This window comes from Carassius gibelio, chromosome A10, assembly GCF_023724105.1.
Source record: "Carassius gibelio isolate Cgi1373 ecotype wild population from Czech Republic chromosome A10, carGib1.2-hapl.c, whole genome shotgun sequence".
NCBI lineage: Eukaryota > Metazoa > Chordata > Actinopteri > Cypriniformes > Cyprinidae > Carassius > Carassius gibelio.
Window position 1 is genome coordinate 10,855,370 of NC_068380.1, and position 18,912 is coordinate 10,874,281.

Genomic DNA, 18,912 nt, shown 5'->3' on the forward strand with positions numbered 1-18,912 from the left:
GTAACTGTCAAAACATCATAAACATCCTGATGATGCAAATGGGAGTGAAAGCTTTATAAAATAATAATAATAAAAGGAGGAAATGCTGAAAAGAGAGAAGTTTTTGCTTACCTGCTTAAATAACAATAATAAAAATGAATATTTATCTAAAATTAAAATTATATAGTTTATTAGTAACTGACATTAATATTCTTTAACCATTTTTATTATTACTGTACTAATATAACTAATATAATAATGAGAGATGTTAATGTTGTTGTTTTTGTAATAGTATAATAAATAATAGTAATATAAATAATAGTTGTAATTATTTTAAATATTAATTTTAATTGTTATTATTATATAAATATTATTGTTATTGGGTTAATAATAATTATACATATTTTTTATTATTCATATATTTTATATTTAGAATCAGAATTGTATGAATACAAATAATAGTTATTATTCTAAATGTATATTTTTAATTATTATGTTTTATTAATAATATATTAATTATTGTAAATTATTTTTAGAAGTACAAATTAGTTTTGTTAAGCTATAATGCAAATATAAATAAAATGTAAATTATAATCGTATTTAATGTAAGCTGGTGAAATGCATAAATTCTGAATTATTATTAATGGTATTATTAATAATATCAGCGTCAGAATTGTTTATGTTTGACTTTAGTTTAGATATAATGCAAATATTACAATTATTGTTTTTATTATGTAAGCAGGTAGAGTCCATAAAATCAGACAGTACATTTTTTATATCATAAAGATGAACTCAGATTAGACACACACACACACACACACACACTTATATCATCATATTTCTATCAAGTTAGTATGAATTAATATCAAAGGTGACTTTACTCATGCAGTTATTAAAGCAGCTTACAGTACAGGGCTCTGCTGCAGCACTGATATGATCATGCATTATTCATAAAAGCTGAGCAAGTGTGTAAATTGCTTTGCCAGGGTGCATGTAGAAACAGTTTATGGTATATCTCTCCATGGCTAATGCTATAATACCCCTATTGATTCCAACTGTTTTCAATTTTACACACACAGCATCAGATTGCAAATCCTTGCCATATTCTCCACAGAGCATATTACTATTTATCATCAGTGTTTATCGCACACTTGTCACACTTTATAGCTCTTTGTGTTAACACCATTATATTGTGTCTTTTGCTATTGTGGTTTGACTCTTTCCTGCGGCCTGGTGCACAAGAAGTGTTTCACTGATTATGTGTGTGTCCACTGGCCTTTCAACTCCTTAAAATAAATACTCCAAATGTAATATAACAATCTTACAGTTCTACAGCAATTTAATTTGGGACACTACAAAAAAAAAAAAAAAAAAACTGTGTGAAAAAAAGAGGCAGCAGAGGTTGCAAGAGGGAACATTAAGTTTAAATTACATTTACAGTAATATATCTATAAGTAACCCAATTACTAAAATCAGTTTTTACCATTATAATATACTAATAGCCACCTTATAACAATGAAAAATTTTAGAAAGAGTTTTCACTCAGAAATTGCTAGTAAATTTCACAAATTGTTACAGCAACAAAGATACAGCAAGTTTCTTAAACAAACAAACAATAACAACAACAACAAAAATGAATAAGTATTTTATTGTAAAATGTACTGCAAATATTCCTTGTTTTATCCAAAATTGTATTTTTTATTGTATTATTTTGTTAAGTGCAGATGGATCAGGAGTATTAGGAAAAGCCAGGGTAAATACTAATTTATAAAAGGTGTCATACACAAATACGAGTCATGCTAACACACGACACTAAAATAACACTAAATGAACATCAGAACTATACAGACAATTAATTCACTGTACATTATAAGATTTTTTTTTTTTCCTTCCAAAAATTTTGTATTTAACAATGTTTTACTGTAAAATTACACTATGTATTTAAAAAGAAAAAGATGTTTCCACAGGATACATTTATAATAAAATACTTTTTCAATTTTTCTACTTCAAAATGTCATTTTTAATTCAGTGTAATCCATGTTGTTTCTTTGCAATTTCTTTGCAAGTTTTGCAAGTTTTGCAACTTCCCTTTCATTTCAAATCTTTCTTTTACAGTTTAAATTAGAATAATTTTTTAGCTGCATGTTGGGCATTTTCCATTGTATTGGTGGATAATGCTGGATCATTCAGAATGTATCTCATATTGAAATGCTGTACGACTGTGGTCAGATGGCCAAACTGTGGCCATGTCCTCTGTGGCAGCCTCCGAGCACATAGATCCCGGTTCCCGGCTCCTCCTATAGCAGGCCTGCTTCTCTCACGCCTGTCCTTGAGGATAACCTGGCAAGGAGACGGTTCCCAACTGTTTCATTACTAATTGGCAGCCCCTGTACCCAGACACAAGGTAGAAACTGCAACGTGTGCACGCTTTGATTTAAGACAGGACCGTGGTTTTCATTTGTCATTGATTCTGTCCTTTGAGACGAACGGAGGGAAAGCAGGGCCAAATTGTGTGGGTGGCTGATTTCTCAGTGTCTTGTTCGTTGTGGACGTCTCAGCATGTTTGGACTTCTGCAGGCTTGCCGAGGTGATGCCCACGGTGTTATTTCTGGATTCCACAAAATACTTGATGCGTATCTGTTCCCGAGTCCCCCTAGAGACTGCTGTTAAAAATGTAAAAAATTAAATATTCAAAATTTGAGGTTCTTTTTTATTTGACAAAACCTTCCATGTTGTTTCCCTATTATAATGCAATGCATTAACTTCATGCAATACTGGAGTCAATTCATGATGCACAACTATTTATACTTTAACTACAAAGAAAAAAAATGTTTTTGTGCCCATATTGTGTCAGATCTAAGCGTTGATGTGTTTATTGGTTGGAACTGCAGAGGAATGACAGAGTGAGCTGCCACAGAGGAATCTGCAGAGGTCAAAGTCGGTCTGCGATCCAGGGGCTGTTTCTGCTGACTCCCGCTTTTCAATGGTGCTCCTTACAGCTCCTCAGACGACAGAAAACACAGCTGAAAGGGAGGGGGAGAGGCTCCTTTCATTAACTCTCTATTCATATTGAATTTATTAATCTCATGCTGTTTCTGCAGCTTAACTAAAAGAAGCCGTGATACTGCCACTTTTCATCCATCTGCTCGTGGAGAGAGGGGAAGGGAGTGGGTACGAGAGGGAGAGAGAGAGAGACGAACAGAGTGACATGATTTCTAACAGTGCTGAAACGGCAATAGACTGCAGAGAGAGGGAAAGTGTGTCAGATTATTTGGCGGCAGGGATGTTCAGTTGTAGTTGTTTGCCACTGGGAGAGGCAGCAGCCATGCAGAACACCCCTCGCCCTGCATCAGGTGAACAAAAAAAAAATCATCTGTCATGTCTGCATTTGTGTACAGGGGAATGTTCCTGCTAAGCTCCTGTGTGTTCAACAGTGTTTTGAAGTCTTGCGACACTGGCTTCTACTGTATACCACAGCAGAACAAACAATCCAGGCTCCTAATGCTAAGTAATAGACACAGATGGAATCTTTTTTTTTTTTTCAGACTTTCTGTATTGATTTGAGGAGCAAATCTGTGGAATTCTGGTAAAATGTGTCAAAGAAAGCTAGCATACCCTCTACTCTTGTTTAAAACCGAACGCATTAAGGTCAATAAAATTATGCTCTTTTTGTGTGCCTTCTATTCAAGGAATAGTTCATCCAAAAATTAAAATTGCTGAACATTCACTCACCCTCACCTTCTGCAGTGAATGGGTGCCGTCAGAATGAGAGTCCAAACAGCTGATAAAAACATCACAAGTAATCCACACAACTCCTGTCCATCAATGCATGTCTTGTGATGTGAAAAGCTGCATGTTTGTAAGAAACAAATGTTCAGCCAATTTTAATTTCATATCCTTTCATTTATTGGTTCATATATACCATAAATTGTATACACCTCTTTTACAATAAGTATCTTTTAAATTTTTTAATTAAAAATCATTTTGAGTTTTGTTTGTTTGTTTGTTTGTTTTTTAGGTGTGCATAAATTCAAAAATGTCTGTGTGATGCATTATTGACTGTCATTTTTTTTTATCAGCTTCAGTATTCTTGATGAAGAATTGTTTTCTTTTCTTTTTATAGAAAAAATACTAAATTTTGAACAGTATATATATATATATATATATATATATATATATATATATATATATATATATATATATATATATATAGCCTATATATATATATAAAATCCGATTTTAAGCTGTATGTATTTAAAGTGTAAAATATCCTATGCTTTATTGCCAACAAATATTAAAAGAAAAAACAAGGGGCTGAAAATGAGTGTTGTTTGTGTACCTATTCTAGTGATAACAGACAGACCAAAAAGTGACCAATGTTCCTCCTGCTCCTTGTGTGAGTGAGTGAGATCTTGCAGCAACAAAAGAGAAGGCTTTCCCAGAGCTCAGCTGAAAAGGTATTGAGCTTGACTGACACAGTCTTACACGGTTCAGGGGAGGTTTATGGTCAGAGGCAGCTTCCGTCTGCGGGTCCTCTCTGCAAACAGAAACATTTTCAGAGATGAGAGGGGCAGAGATGCTTGTTCAATCCTTCAGTGTTTCTAAACAAGGACATCCAGCGGAGAACTCAGCCAGGGCCACAATTACCCCCTAAATGACCCATTCAGTGGTTTGGAGCTCTTACCAAAATAACCGTGAACCCTTATGTACTCTGGTTCAGCTTGAAGAGCTAACAGGGTATTAGGCTGATTGTAGTGGTGGGAAGAGCAGAGAGGTCCTCACCCTTCAGGTTGTCTCTGGTGGCTGATCCACGCACCTGATGATGGGAAAGAGTGCAGCTGAGATCTGACACCAAAAACCTTCATGAGTTACATGCATAGATGATTATGCTGTAGCATTTGACAAAACGAAGGAAGTTATTCAAATGAATTAATATATGGCTTATTGTGAGAATAGACTAATTTCAAGGTGTTTTTTTATTTTTTGAACATTTAAACTACTGGTCAAAAGTTTGTAATAAATAAATAAATAAATAAATGAATGAATGAATGAATGAATGAATGAATGAATGAATGAATGAATAAATAAATAAATAAATAAATAAATAAATATATATATATATATATATATATATATATATATATATATATATATATATATATATATATATATATATTAGTCTCTTAAGTCCATTAAAGCTGCATTTATTTGATCAAATATACAGTGAAAAGAAAACAGTAATATTTTGAAATATTATACATTATTTTGAATAACTGTTTCTATTTTAATATATTTGAAAATGGAATTTAGTCCTGGGATGCAAAGCTGAATTTTCTACATTATTACTCCCGGTTTTCAGAGTCTCATGATTCTAATATGCTAGTTTGGTGTTCAAAAAATGTTTCAAGAAACAGTATTTGATATTTTTGTGAAAACTGTTATTTACATTCAAAAGTTTGGGCCATATAAGATTAACAAAAAAAAAAAAAAAAGTAATGTAGTGCATGGTAATATTAATAAATTGTAATGTTTTGTTTTGTATATTTCTGTGCAGTAATGGATGCATGTCTGCATACATTTTTAAGTGTGTACTGAAAGAAGCAGTTAGACTGCTTCTGTATTTACACACATTACCCTTTTTGAACTTCTGAATCCCTCCTTGACTCCACTTTTGCTAAAAGGTGCAGGAAGGATATAACCACTTAGCCTGTGTAAACAACAGATCTGCTGTTGAACTGTGGCACTGAAACTCCTATTGACACACATTCCACTGACCACTGATGAGTCTCATGTCTGCTAGCAGCGTGTTTTTATGTGCCCTGCGCGACAGAGAGTGAAAGTGTATCTGGCTTTAAAAGGAACCTGTCTAGGAAGGACAGGACAAAAAATTTACATAAAACTAAGAAATATGATAATAAAAAAACATAATCAGAAGTAAAGAACAAAAAGAATATGTGATGCTCAAGTCCCTAACTGTACTGTGCAGTTGCTTCAACTTTAATTACATTTGAAAACATTCAGAATTTATCACAATTTCTTAAAAATTGCAATAAAAATGAATATATATTTATTTGTCAATTTTTAAATAATCATATATGTTGCAAAAAAATCGATGTAATGGATGAAGAATGGGAATGTATTAGACTGTGAAGAAAAGATGTGCATGGCATTCTTTGACAGATCTACTGTACTGCGTGACCTTGTAAATCAGTGCAGCCATCAATCCACTTAATTCTCTTTGGATCCATCCTTCCTCTTCACATCAAATGCCTTCATAATTTTAGCACTGACAAATATGCATTATCTAAAGTAAAAGTGTTTAATTTAGTGGCCGTATTATTTAAATATTTGTACAAATCTATAGACCTAAAGTAATTTATTGTGAAGCACCAATGTGGCTAATAGGTTTGTCTGCTCATCAATGAAGTTTTCATTTTCTAAATGCACTTCAACTAGACAAGCACCACTATACCATTAGAAAAGCAGCGAATGAAGCTGGCATCTGATTATAACATCCGTGGGAATACATCTCACTTAAACTCTTGAGTGAAAGTAATCTCATTCAGCCAGCTGTGTGTCTAACTACGCCTAACACTCCACTGTGTATTATATATTTTCTTGAAAAAAAAAAATGCAAGGACACATTCAAGGAGATGCTTAACTTTATTGTGCAGTTACTTCAACCTATTATGTTTCCATGACCGTTTCCATGTGTGACTGAAATGAGTTAAAAGTTCCTATTAATTAAGTTTCTTATTGATGATTTTTTTTGTTTTTTTGTTTTTTACAAAGAGTTATCAACAAAAATTCAAGTCAAGACTGTTTTGATTTAATGTGAACATTCCAGGTGTAAATACTCACATGAAGATATTTATAATTCCATATTGGGTACTTTTAATGTAAAATAATAATAATAAATAAATGAATAAATAATAATAATAATAATTATACTATTATGTATTATTATAAATATATACATACATATAAATAATAATAATAATAATAATAATAATAATAATAAATATTTAAAACGAAAAACATATATATATATATTATTATATATATTATTATGAAAAAAAAAGGTTAAACAAAAGGGAAATATGCATTTATTTTCCCCACATTTGCGTTAGTAGAATATAAAAATAATGTGCAATTTTAATTTAAGCTTGATTAAATGGGTTAAGTGACCACTAGGTGGCGCAGGGTTAAAGTCTGCCAGTTGTAGTTGTGTTTGCTCAGCGGCGCCCCTAGTGGCAGCTCCCGTCATTTTACAGTGTTGTTACTCCCCTCATGACCGCCGAGCAGCCAATGGGCTCCTGGAGGCAGAGTTCTCCCTGTGGCCGCCATTAGAGAAAGGAATCCATGAATTCAAATGGAAACCAGCAGGAACACAGATCGAGTATACGCTTTTAAATGAAAATGAGCCATTTCGTGTAGTTTCTCGTCACCTTTCGACGCTTTCAACGCGGAATGTTTTTCGTTTTTAAACAGCTTTCGGCGGGGATGGAGGTATAAGAGAGTCGTTTTTAAGCTAAAACCGTTTTTAACCCAAGGGGGAGGGGGGAGAGTTGCCTCTTTTTGCTTTCCTTTTTTTCTATTTTAACAGCACATTCCTCCTCTATTTTTACATGTAATCTATTCCCCCACAACCTCGTCGACGGTTGAAGCCGTTCTTTTTTTAAATTCTAATTCGGGCTGGACGCGGGAGGCGCGAGCGATCGAATGGGGCTGTTGAATTCCATTCCCCCACCGATTGTTTAAAAATAATTCCGTTCACATTCGACTCGAAATCGGAGAAACCTTTTTCTTTTTCAATGGAAAGCCCGCTGATGGGATGTTCGAGCGCGCAGTGAAAGGATGAGTTCTTGTTTCGTACCGAACGGGGCCAGCTTGGAGGACTGCCATTCCAATCTATTCTATCTGGTAAGAGATTTAAAAACTAAAAGGAAAAAGCAGCCATTTTTAGCCGCCTAGCATGCTAACATCAGCCTCAGTGGTTAGACAGAGCAGGATCAGGCCCAGTGTATGTGTGTAATTCAAACACACGCTGCTTGTTTATTTGCTTATTTGTAAGCTTTTCTAAAGAGATTACATGTTTGTACTGTTTTGCAGCAGATGGCTTAACGCAGACCGACTGTATGTTTTGATATTGTGTGTTTGGAAATTGCACGCAGCGGAGAGAGTTGACGGAATGAAAGTTAAAGTTTCTTTTTTAGCAGCAGTTTGTGCAAGTATAAATTAACGTTACTCTGCTGTTTTTTTTAATTGATTGTTTTTAGGAAGTTTTTAAAATATATTATTTTAGGAGTTCAAACTCCACGTTGTAATGTTCGGCGGTGTTTACATAAATGTTTACACGCGTCTCCACAGGCTCATTTTCTGTCATTCTCCAAAAGCATTATTTTTTTGCCTCTCAAAAGTGTGACTTTAGCAATGAAAAACTATAATCAATTTAAAACACACAAACATTTAAAAAAAATATTTATCATCTTCCATGTGGATGGTTTGTTTTGCCAACTTCTTGCTATATTGAAAAATATATATCGTTAATTTTAATGTAAGATTATACCTAGCATATAGATTCTTCATATATATAATAATAAAAATAAAATTTTGGACGCAACGTATTTAAAATAAAATACTATAAAAAGTTGTATCCAATGCTTAACTGTTTCCAACATAACTTCAACTTATTAAAATGATGTGCAGTCCTATAAATCAATATCATATCGTCATATTGACTTCTATATTTCATTTGTGTTTGTCAGTAGTCATGTTAACTTAAATTTGAATACCAAGCAACTAATTACTGGAAATTGGATATTTATAGACTTGTCTGCATTAAATTCTCCATTAAAAATAATAAGCATTTTGCAGAGTCATGACATTGAGACAAACTTTGACTTTGCATTAAAGGCAAAACTATATTCCAGCATAACACACAATACATTGTCAACATTTAAAAACGATAAAAGAAATTACAGTTTTTATGGGATCACCCTGTCACACCTGACAGTTTTGACAGATTTGATGTGTTTGCATTAATTGTGTGAGCCATGCATCAGTATTTTGGCTTAAAATAACCAGTGCTGGGTTTGGGGTTTACCTCATGTCTGCAGTAAGAGACACAGGGTTTGAAATAGATGGGGCATTTCTTGAGCCTGTAGAGTTATTTACTGCACTTTTTTTCCTGCTCTCTAAACACACATACACTTTTACACACATACTGGTGTCCCATTGACTTATATTGTTCTTCGATTAAGCTAAATATAATAACTGTGGACCAGCCCTGCAAAACAGATGTTATTTGTTCTGTGCATGCAATTTGTTCTATATTTGACGTGTTCAGAAATGTGTCCTTCACTAGTATAACAAAACAAGTACACAGACACACTCTCATGAACAGTGTCAAGGCCTTGTTGTGAATTATATAACTTCAGCTTATCCAGTTTAATGCCTGCTCTGTTTTATTACTGTCACAGCACAATCTCTGATATTGTCTGAAGATTGATGGCTCCACTGGGAGCTTGTTTGCACACTTGGTTTGAATGTGTTGTTTGATGATTTGAATATGAATAGTTGCAGTTTTTTTGTTTAGTTACAGGTGGCCAACTTTTTTTTCTTTTCCTCCTCACGTTTTCCCCTTAATGTCAGTTACATTTGTTTTATGTGAGGTCTGTGAAATGTTCAGATAATAAAAAACCCCACTGTATGATCATGCAGAACAGCCCATGTGCATATTTCTCTGTACATGTAAGCTCTTAAAGTGTTTGACCCCGTTTTGTTTTGCTTGGTGTAATTTTAGCACACCACTGTAAGGCTCAGCTCATGGGAAACTCTGTCTCACCTCAGCACACGCATTTGCTGCCTAATAACACATGCTCATCTAAGTTTTAGTGCATAATATTAGCCAAGCAGGTGGTGTAAATATGATTTTAAAATTGAGTTAAGAACTTTTTTTTGTCAATAAATTAGTTTATTCACTTTATTTATGTCTAGCATTGCAACAAAAAATGTTTGCCAGAGGTGAGCTTTAATGTTGTCGGTTGCACATTTTCATGCAATACGTTGCAGATAAATTGTGGCTTCCTGAGAATGACATTTCACGTTTTGTTATACTGGTTGGGTTAGTGAGGTTGCTATGCTTGTGAAAATCTTTTGAAGATGAAATCTTTCAGTTAAATGGATTGAAAACAGTCACAGTTTTTATCTTGAGTACATGTGAAGCTATTTTCCTGTCATTGGATCGTCTCCAGGGTGCTATTGGTCTTCGGGCACTGATTGACTTTTGTGAGTGGCTGAAGCAATGTGAGACAGATGCTATTGATAAGCATCTCTTGGGAGCAAGAGCAACAGAAAAGGCGTCCAATAGTTTGGGGCCATGAGACGGCGATTGTCTTAAGCAGGTTGTTGGTGTGACTTCACCTGTAGCTCAGCTGTTTGCTTTGATTCTCCTGAGAAGCATCTGTTGTCGTTCCTGGCAGCGCTCAGAAGAGTTCTTGTAAAACTCTAGTGAAAAAGGGAGAGAGAGGAAGGAGAGATGTTGTGACAAAGGGAGAAGTTATGTGGAGGGCCATGACCCAACCAACCACTCAAGTTTAAGTGGAAAGTCAAAGGAGCCAGATTCTACAAGCCGAACATGACTCCTGCCCTTAAAACAATCTTTCCATTGATGTTTTTGCATATTGTGGTTGTTTCTAATTTTATACCATATTGTATTCCCGCAAAAAAAAGTTTCTTTTTGAAAAAAAAAAAAAGAATTTTGTGTTGGGCAAGTGGAGTACTTCATGAGGTTGTTTACATTCCAGTTAAATTTCTGCCAATTTCTTCTTTATGCTTTTAAGGCCATTCTGACCCCCCCACCCCTCCATCAGCTGTCAACGGTCTACACTTCGACCGCTAGACCGCTTTGTCCCATTTTTAGTTTCAGAAACAAGTGTGTAACAGCTTTTGCTGCCTTATTTTATTTTCAGTGCATCCTCTGCAGATGTTCTCTTTGCATATTTTGCAGGTGTTTGATCTGCACTCCTAAGTCAGATGGAAATATTTCCAACAGCTGCAACAAGTTTTACTTTGTAACAAATGAGTATTATTGTGAACATGACTATAAACAACTGTCTTTTTCCATCTCTGTTTTTAGCTGGCAATACACATGAGAAAAACACAAGTCATTAGTAAGGGTGTGCCGATCTGGTTTTTTGGAGCCGATCACGATTATCTGGGCATGTTTTTTTTTTTTTGACATTTAAAAAAAAAAAGATATAATTCTCACCTAGTATATGTTTGATCATGCAGTGCGTTTTTGTTTTTTACAGTGGGGAATTTGCTGCACAATAGCTTACACACAGTACAAGCCTGATTTTGTGAACTGTATGCGAGGCAGCCTAATGTGTGTGTGCTTTGTGTGTGTGTGCATGACGTCTCTAGAAGAGCGCGCGAGTGCTGAATGGTTTAAACACTGGCAAAACTTAAAAAGAAATGCAAATTATAAACTTTGGTGAAGATGCGACACTGCCTCGATTGTGCAAGTGACAATTCCTGTGTCAACTGTGCAGTGTGCAGCTTGCTTAAAGTGCAGACGCGATGTGGTAATTTGAAGCCATTTGCGCAGGATTGGGGAAGGATTGTGAAATTACGCCTCGCATAAAGTTTTCAAATTACTTTGATAATTATTTAATAAATAGATAGGAATTGTACCTCACCTTCAGCATTATAATTATTATACCTGTGCCATACAGAGATTGAGTAGGGTGCCACTGCATGTCATGTCAAATCTCTTATAACATGCTGGGATGTCATCAGCTTGAGTTCGGCCTTGACAGAGACGGCCGATCAAACTTCCCAAAGTGATTATTGGCTGATAGCAATCAGTAGCCAATCAATTGTGGCACCCCTAGTTGTTAGGCTTGCCAGTGGTTAGGGTTTTCAGATTTTAACAATTAATGGTTGTTCGGTTCACTTAAATGCAGCCGTCCGGGTTTATAAAAACTGAGGTCTGGTCTGCATGACCTGTCCTGCCAAGTCAATTAAGGATGTGCATTACATCACTCCATGTTTTATTTGTTAATTTGCTATTATACTGTGATTTTATTTTATCCTCTTCCAAATTTTTTTGTTCTTTATTTTTTTGCTTTTTTTTTATTAAAGGCCTGCTTGCTTTGGTCTTCAAAAACACTTATTTTTAAGCCATTTTTTTTTTAATCTATCCTATGCTTCACTCATTGTTTTTCTGTTCTCTCCTATCTGTATCGGTCTGAATGTGGCTGAGCATACAATGGATCATTAAGGCAGGATTAACTCCTGGGCTGGGGTCCATTAAGAATTTCATAGCTTGAGCGCTGCTGGTCTAGGATCTGTTCCATCCCATCAATACCGTTTATCTTCGGTCTTAAAACCAGATAATATATCAGCACTAAGACTTTTAGATGCTGCTGAATATGTGTCTTTTCGAAAGTGGTGAGTAGCCTTACTGACAAAAGCTAACACTATCTCTATTTCTCACAGGCTGATTTGACAGGGATAAAATGGAAGAGGTACGTGTGGCAAGGTCCCACCTCGGCACCCATTCTGTTCCCGGTCACCGAGGAGGACCCCATCCTCTGCAGCTTCAGCCGCTGTTTGAAGGCGGATGTGCTGAGCGTGTGGAGGCGGAGCCAGAGGCAGGGACGCCGGGAGCTGTGGCTCTTCTGGTGGGGTGACGATCCCAACTTCTCTGAGCTCATCCACCACGAACTGACAGGTAAGCTTTTGAGCATAACTAAGTTTGTTCCAAAACCTAGTTGAGATGGTAACTTGGATAGCTTTTGTATCAAGTTAATATATACATTAAAAAAGTACCTTTTCGTGCTATCTAGGTAGGCAGCTCTCCATGTTTCACTGACTAATGAAAAAAAGTCCTTTTGTTTTGCGTTTTTCAGTTTCTTTTTTCCTTTTCGCCCACTAGATCTCTCTTTCTCTATCGACTGTGGTCTCTCTGAATTTCTTCCTCCTCCTTCCTCTCTCACACCCACACACTCTTTGCATGTGCATTTTAGTTACTTGTCATCAAAATGTGCCGTAGGCCCAAGCGAAGATCTTTAAATATTGTTTCTACAGTGCCAGTTTAGCAGTCAGGGTCTGTCGCTTGCGGATAAACCTACGACGTGTGCCATTTAGTTTATACATGCTACAATATTTTTAATGTTTACAAGAGCTGTTTGAGTGACAAAAATAGATCAAGAGCCTTCTGCTTGTGTTTGAACTGACTGGTCTGAAAGTGTTTAATCTCTGTAGAAGTGATCACCTGTGGATCTGTGTGGAAGGAATGATGTGAAATGCCTTTATAATTGTGTTTTCTTTTAAGATCAGTTCTCGCTCTGCTAACCTAGACCTGAGGGTTGTTGTTGTTTTGGGTTAGTGTTGCATTGTATGAAACAGAGCAGTAGAGTCTGTGTGATGCCATCACATCTCATCTGATGTGTGAGTGCAAATCCCTTGGTTTGACAAAAGACAGAAATAGGAAATATCGAAGAAGTTTGCCTCATTTTTATTTCTTAAGCTCTTTGAAGGATGGAATAATAATAAACATTTAAGCATGAATGAGCAAAGAGCATCATTGATGTCTGCGGAAAAGCTTTCATTTTCCACCTTTCTTTCCTTTTCTGTTTTTTTCACCTTTCCTTTATGGACCATGGAGATGTACCTGCCCCATCTTTATTCATGCTGCCTTTTACAGTGAGAAACAGAAGGAAAGAAAAATGGGATGATATAGAGAAATAGGAAGAGGTTTTTTTTTCCTTTGTCTATTGACCCTCCCTCATTACCGTTCATTGTGCTGGAGGATGGACAGAAATGGAGCCTTATGGGCAAAAGAATGACCAATTCACCCAATCTATAATATCCCTCTCCTCAAGGGATATTGCTGTATTTTTCATTTGTTTGTGGAGATGTTTGCTATAATGGCTGCATCCCAGCTGTGCCTCATGACTCTCAGAGAAGAAATCAGACACATGCTTTTCTCTTTCGCTTGATACCTCTTGTTTCTTTCTTCAATTGTTGGTCTCCAGAAAAGGGCTCACACAATTTTTTTTAGGGTGATCTTACATTTTTCAAGTTAAATCTAGTTCTAAAATATTTATTTGGCAAGAGTTTACTGATTGTGAACAACCAGAAAAGACAAGGAAGTTTTTTAATTGCATATAAGGTGTAGGGATGGAAAACTGTCAGAAGAGTTATGTTCAAGTGTAAATTTTATTGCAGATTAAATTGCATTTCATTTTATCTGAATGATAATCCAGATTTTCAAGTGTTGCATTAAGCAGTGTACTTTTAATTTGTTCCTCTTGTAGGCATCTGTGGCTCTCTGTTCATCTAATTCAGGATCAGATACAGTGTCAAGCAGCCTGTGTTTCAGAACTAAATGTTATGCTTGCAGTCGTCTTGAGATCAGCAGGGTCATAGCCACTTGACCTTCTCTCCTTGCAGCAGACGTGTGAACCTGCTGCTCGTTCAGCATCTCTCTTGACATACACTTCTTGATGTCTTTCTCACACACGCATGCAGTCGTGTCTCTTCTGGCTCTCATACAAACACAACTGAGGCCTACAGGATGCAATAAACTTAAAGCTCTTAAGAAGCACATGTGTAAATATATTTGCTTGCGCTGGACCACAGAGCACCTGAATTAGATCCCTACTGGCACCCTGGCAGTGAAGGTGTGAATCAGTGAACAGCAGGTCCAATGAGACTTTAAAGGGGGTAGAGAAAGTGAAAGATGGCACTATCAGTTCTGTTGTACTGTCTACATGTCTCGCATGTCTCAGAAGGTTTCAAGAAGCAAGTGGATGGGCTGGAATTCATGTGTTTCTGCCACAATTAAGTCTTGTTATAAAAATACATCACAGGAGACTCATAAAAGCTTGAAAATCTGAAGATTTGCATTCGACATAGCCGCTAGAGCTGCATCACCATATTCTCCACTCTGTCTCAGCTGTTAAAACTCTGTTTACACCTGGTGTTAACATGCATCTCAAATACATCTCTTGTGACCACTTGTCACACAATTTGGCAGTGTTACTTGATGCTGATAGTCAAAACATACTCTACCGTACTCAAATGGTTTGGGGTCTGTAAAATTTGTTAAATGGTTTTTTTTAATTGCATTTTTTTTAACGTTTTTTTATGCTCACCAAAGCTGAAATTCTTTTAATCGAAAAAAAAAAAAAACAATAAAATTGAAATATTACAATTTAAAATAACACTTTTTTTTCCTATTAATATATTTTAAAGGGGTCATGAAATGAGAAACCAAATTTGCCTTGATCTTTTGGAATATAAGAGGTCTTTGTACCATTAAAACGTCCTGCAAGTTTCATAGCTTAAGACGTCCTCCCCATTATAAACGAGCCATTTATTTAATCAAGCTCTAAAAACAGCTCGTTCTGGATCCATGGTAAGAAGTGACGTCACGGTGCGAAGTGACGTTCCAACCATTTGCATATGACCGCCTCCAGCACAAGACAACTACGCTCATTTCGGATCGTTGTCGCGCTGCGCGCCTAACAAGTGTTCAGTCGACGGACAGCGAGTGGGTCTGTGTACAGGAAAATTACAATGCCACGCAGATGTGCTGTTCCTGGCTGTGGACAAACAACATCTTTGAATACGCTGCCGAAAGATCCTGACGTCAGGGAAAAATGGATGCAGTTTATTTGTATAAGAGAATCTTGAAAATATGTCGCCTTTCTAGTAGGCCTACATGTAATAGAAGATTACAAATGTTGCCTTATCAATGCTGCATCTTCAAATATGGCCTGTGCATGCATTTTTGTCCGCAGTACACCCTATCATTTCATTGAAATTAGGTAAATAATGTTGAACTGTTAGCATATTAAACTATAGAATAATTATGCAACAATAAACCGTTTTCAAGTGTCTCGGGTTACAATTTTTTTATTAATTCAAAATAGTTTCACTTTCCATGTGGACACGGGCTGATCCAGTCTTCGTTGTTGTGGTGATGGTTCATTTTCCTCTGATTCCTCATCTGATTCCGGCTCAAACATATAAGGTTTTATCATTGCAAGAGCCATCGCTTCGAATGCATCACTCGCTACTAAACAGTTACGCTCAATCCGCAAATGTTCCGTCAAATGTCGTTAGCCAATCATAACAGTGGGCGTTAACACTGAACTCTTAAAGGGGAAACAACCCAAAACAGACTGTTTGAATCAAAGGATGAGAAACAGGGTGGGAAAATGTCATAATTCACTACATTTTAAAAGTTTTTTTTTTTTTTAACTATAGTAATACTATAATTGCACCTAGGGGACCATAATAATAAAATAAAAAAACCCATGTCATGACCCCTTTAAAATGCTATTTATTCATGTGATGGTAAAGCTGAATTTTAAGCAGCACAGCCATTTTTCAATTTCTTACAAATTGAAGAGATTTCAAATGTTTTAGTCAAGTTCTTGTATTAACTTTCTGAACACTGAATGTTTACATTACAGATAACAGTGTGGTCACATGATTTATTTAACTTTCTTTGAGTGTGGTTTCAATAATGTGATCCACAAATATTTTGAACCATGTTTACATTTGTATTCAGCTTGGCCCACTTGCGATTGGTTGTTAATACAGTAGTGTAACTCAGAGGCTTTGTCTGGGGCTGTTTCACCTCAGATGTTGGTGTCTCCACATGTTTATCTGTCCATGTTTGTTCCTTTTCATAGTTTACCCCTTCGTCAGATCTGTAGCTTGTTAAAAGTCTTAAAATTTTGTGGCAAGTGCCATTCCTGTCTGCTAACTAATCACACCCGTCCCAAGGGAAGAGCAAGTGAAAGAAGAACTTGACGGATCTTCTGAAGCCTTGTATTTAATCACCAAGCGAGTGGAAGGAAACATGGAGTGCTGTTTCGGAGATGTAATGAGACAGGAGACCATTTGTCTGATTTTTGAGAGGCAACTTTACCCTACTTTGAATGTAACGCAGGAGAGAGAGTCAATCCCGGTGCTCCGCTTGCAATGTGATGGAATGATCTGGAATAACTGAACTGCCATTGGAGTAAATGAGCATCTCCTCGGTAGACCACAGCCCTCTATTTTTATGTAAATGTCCGATCGCCTCCCCTCCCCCTTCCTGCTCTGTTCCCGTCGGTGGCGCTTGCTGATGTCAGTTCTATCCAGGGGCATCCACAGAACGAGACATGAATAAGGTCTTTTTTCCCCTCCTACTTTGTCTCTTTTTCTCCCTCCCCTCTGCTTTTCCTCTCTCTCCCTTTTGCCTCCCTCCTTCTCTCTTTTTTTCTTTCCTCTCTCTCTGATCTTTTTTGCATAGAAATTAAGGAGCTGTAGTCTGTCTGTAAGGGTAATTGCTGTAGGGCTCATTTCTTCCAAATTTTTCCTCTGACACTCGTCTGCTACACTCTCTCGCTCCCTCTCCCGTCTGCCAGTCTCCCTGTGGTGCGAGTTGTGCTGGCAGCTTCTCTCTCCCTCTCTTTTTCTTCCTGTTTTCTCTCTCTCCCTCCTCTGGGTTTTTTAGCGAGGGCTACCTGTTTACTGCATAGCTCAAAGACGGCTGCTGGTGATAACACATTATGCTGAAGGCTGATGGGCTTTCAGGCTGCAAAATTAAGGCTCATATTCCTACCACAATTTTTGTGTAAATTACATGTTTAAATTTATGATTTCAGGAAAAAGGAGAGCGCTGTTTTTTACTAATAGAGTACATCCATTTATTAGTTTACAACATAAGACAGTATACAGAAATTGGTTAAAGATAAAGTGTGTTTTATGAGGCAATAGTGGCTCTAAGATTTTTTAAAATTTGTTTCCCACCAAAATTAATCTTTTTTTTTTTTTTTTGGGCCTGACTTTCTTTTTTATAAACTATTACTATTACTTATAATTATTATTATTATTACTTTTACTGTTATTTTCTTTCACAACCAAATCATTTTTATTATTATTTCCATTATTTATTTATTTATTTTTTACAACCAAATGTTATTTTAATTATTTTATTGGTATGAGTTATTTTATTGTTTTGTTTTGTTTGACAACTATCCAATAATTCATTAATAATAGGGAAAAATATTGGGCAAACATGTTTTAGGTCAGTCTTAAGTTTTGCTCTGTGGAGCCACTATAAAACTAACTCTACCACGTAATACAGAAATTACACATTGGACCTTTAGTATGTGTGCTAGTATTAGTCGGAGCAGCCGAGAGCCTGTCAGACGCAGTAATTACAGATTGGCCTCTGAGAGTCTCCCACCAACATAACGACACAAGTTGTGATGAACGCACTTTATTTAGTATTTGTCCGAGTGTCACGTAGGCCATGACTCTGACTCTTTGGCACATTGGTGGTGTGCTTGCGGTTGGATTGGAGCTGTTTGTCAGGCACATGAGCCGTGCATTTAAGAGCAAGAATCTTTTATTGGCAAGCTGTGTGTAGTGTGAACCCTCTGGGCACAGAGCTGAGCCGCTCAGAGAAAAGGTTCTTTGAAAACATGTTGGATCCCATCGACACAGAGAGAACTGAGTGCGCTGGAGGAGATGATGTCTGCTGTTGGCTTTCTCTGACATCACTGCGTGCCTGAAGAGTGTAGGGGCGGTTGTGAGTTCATCTGAGGAAGGCCATTTGTAAATCCTCAGCATGCTTCAACCTTTGACCCGTGGCTGGAGAGCTTTGCCTCCAACAGGAAATGATGTCAGATACAAAAGGAAATAAAACAAGTTCCTTTGCTTCAGAAGGTGCTTTGTTGTCATTCTCAATTTCCCCCAACCTTCTGCCATTTCCTCAGTTTTAAACAGACTTTGGATACCATAACAGTCAAGCAACGTCATCAGACAGTCACATATTGTGCCTGATGTCTACCAGAAAACAGCATGGGTCTTGTACAGACACATTCTGTTTAGTGATAAAAAAAGACATTTCTGGGTCAC

The 18,912-nt window shown here is 36.4% G+C and overlaps 1 protein-coding gene across 2 annotated transcripts in view; it reads left to right on the plus strand.

The window, feature by feature from the left end:
• The first annotated feature begins 7,291 nt into the window (after positions 1-7,291).
• Positions 7,292-18,912, plus strand: part of LOC128021145 (mediator of RNA polymerase II transcription subunit 13-like) — an 80,825-nt gene continuing 69,204 nt past the window's right edge. Inside the window, exons 1-2 of one of the 2 annotated variants that reach the window (XM_052608134.1) lie at positions 7,292-7,902; positions 12,484-12,718. In XM_052608134.1, coding sequence (XP_052464094.1) covers positions 7,837-7,902; positions 12,484-12,718 — 301 coding nt within the window. In that variant the 5' untranslated portion in view covers positions 7,292-7,836. The remainder of the gene's footprint in view (positions 7,903-12,483; positions 12,719-18,912) is intronic. The other variant, XM_052608133.1, reaches the window with a different exon arrangement.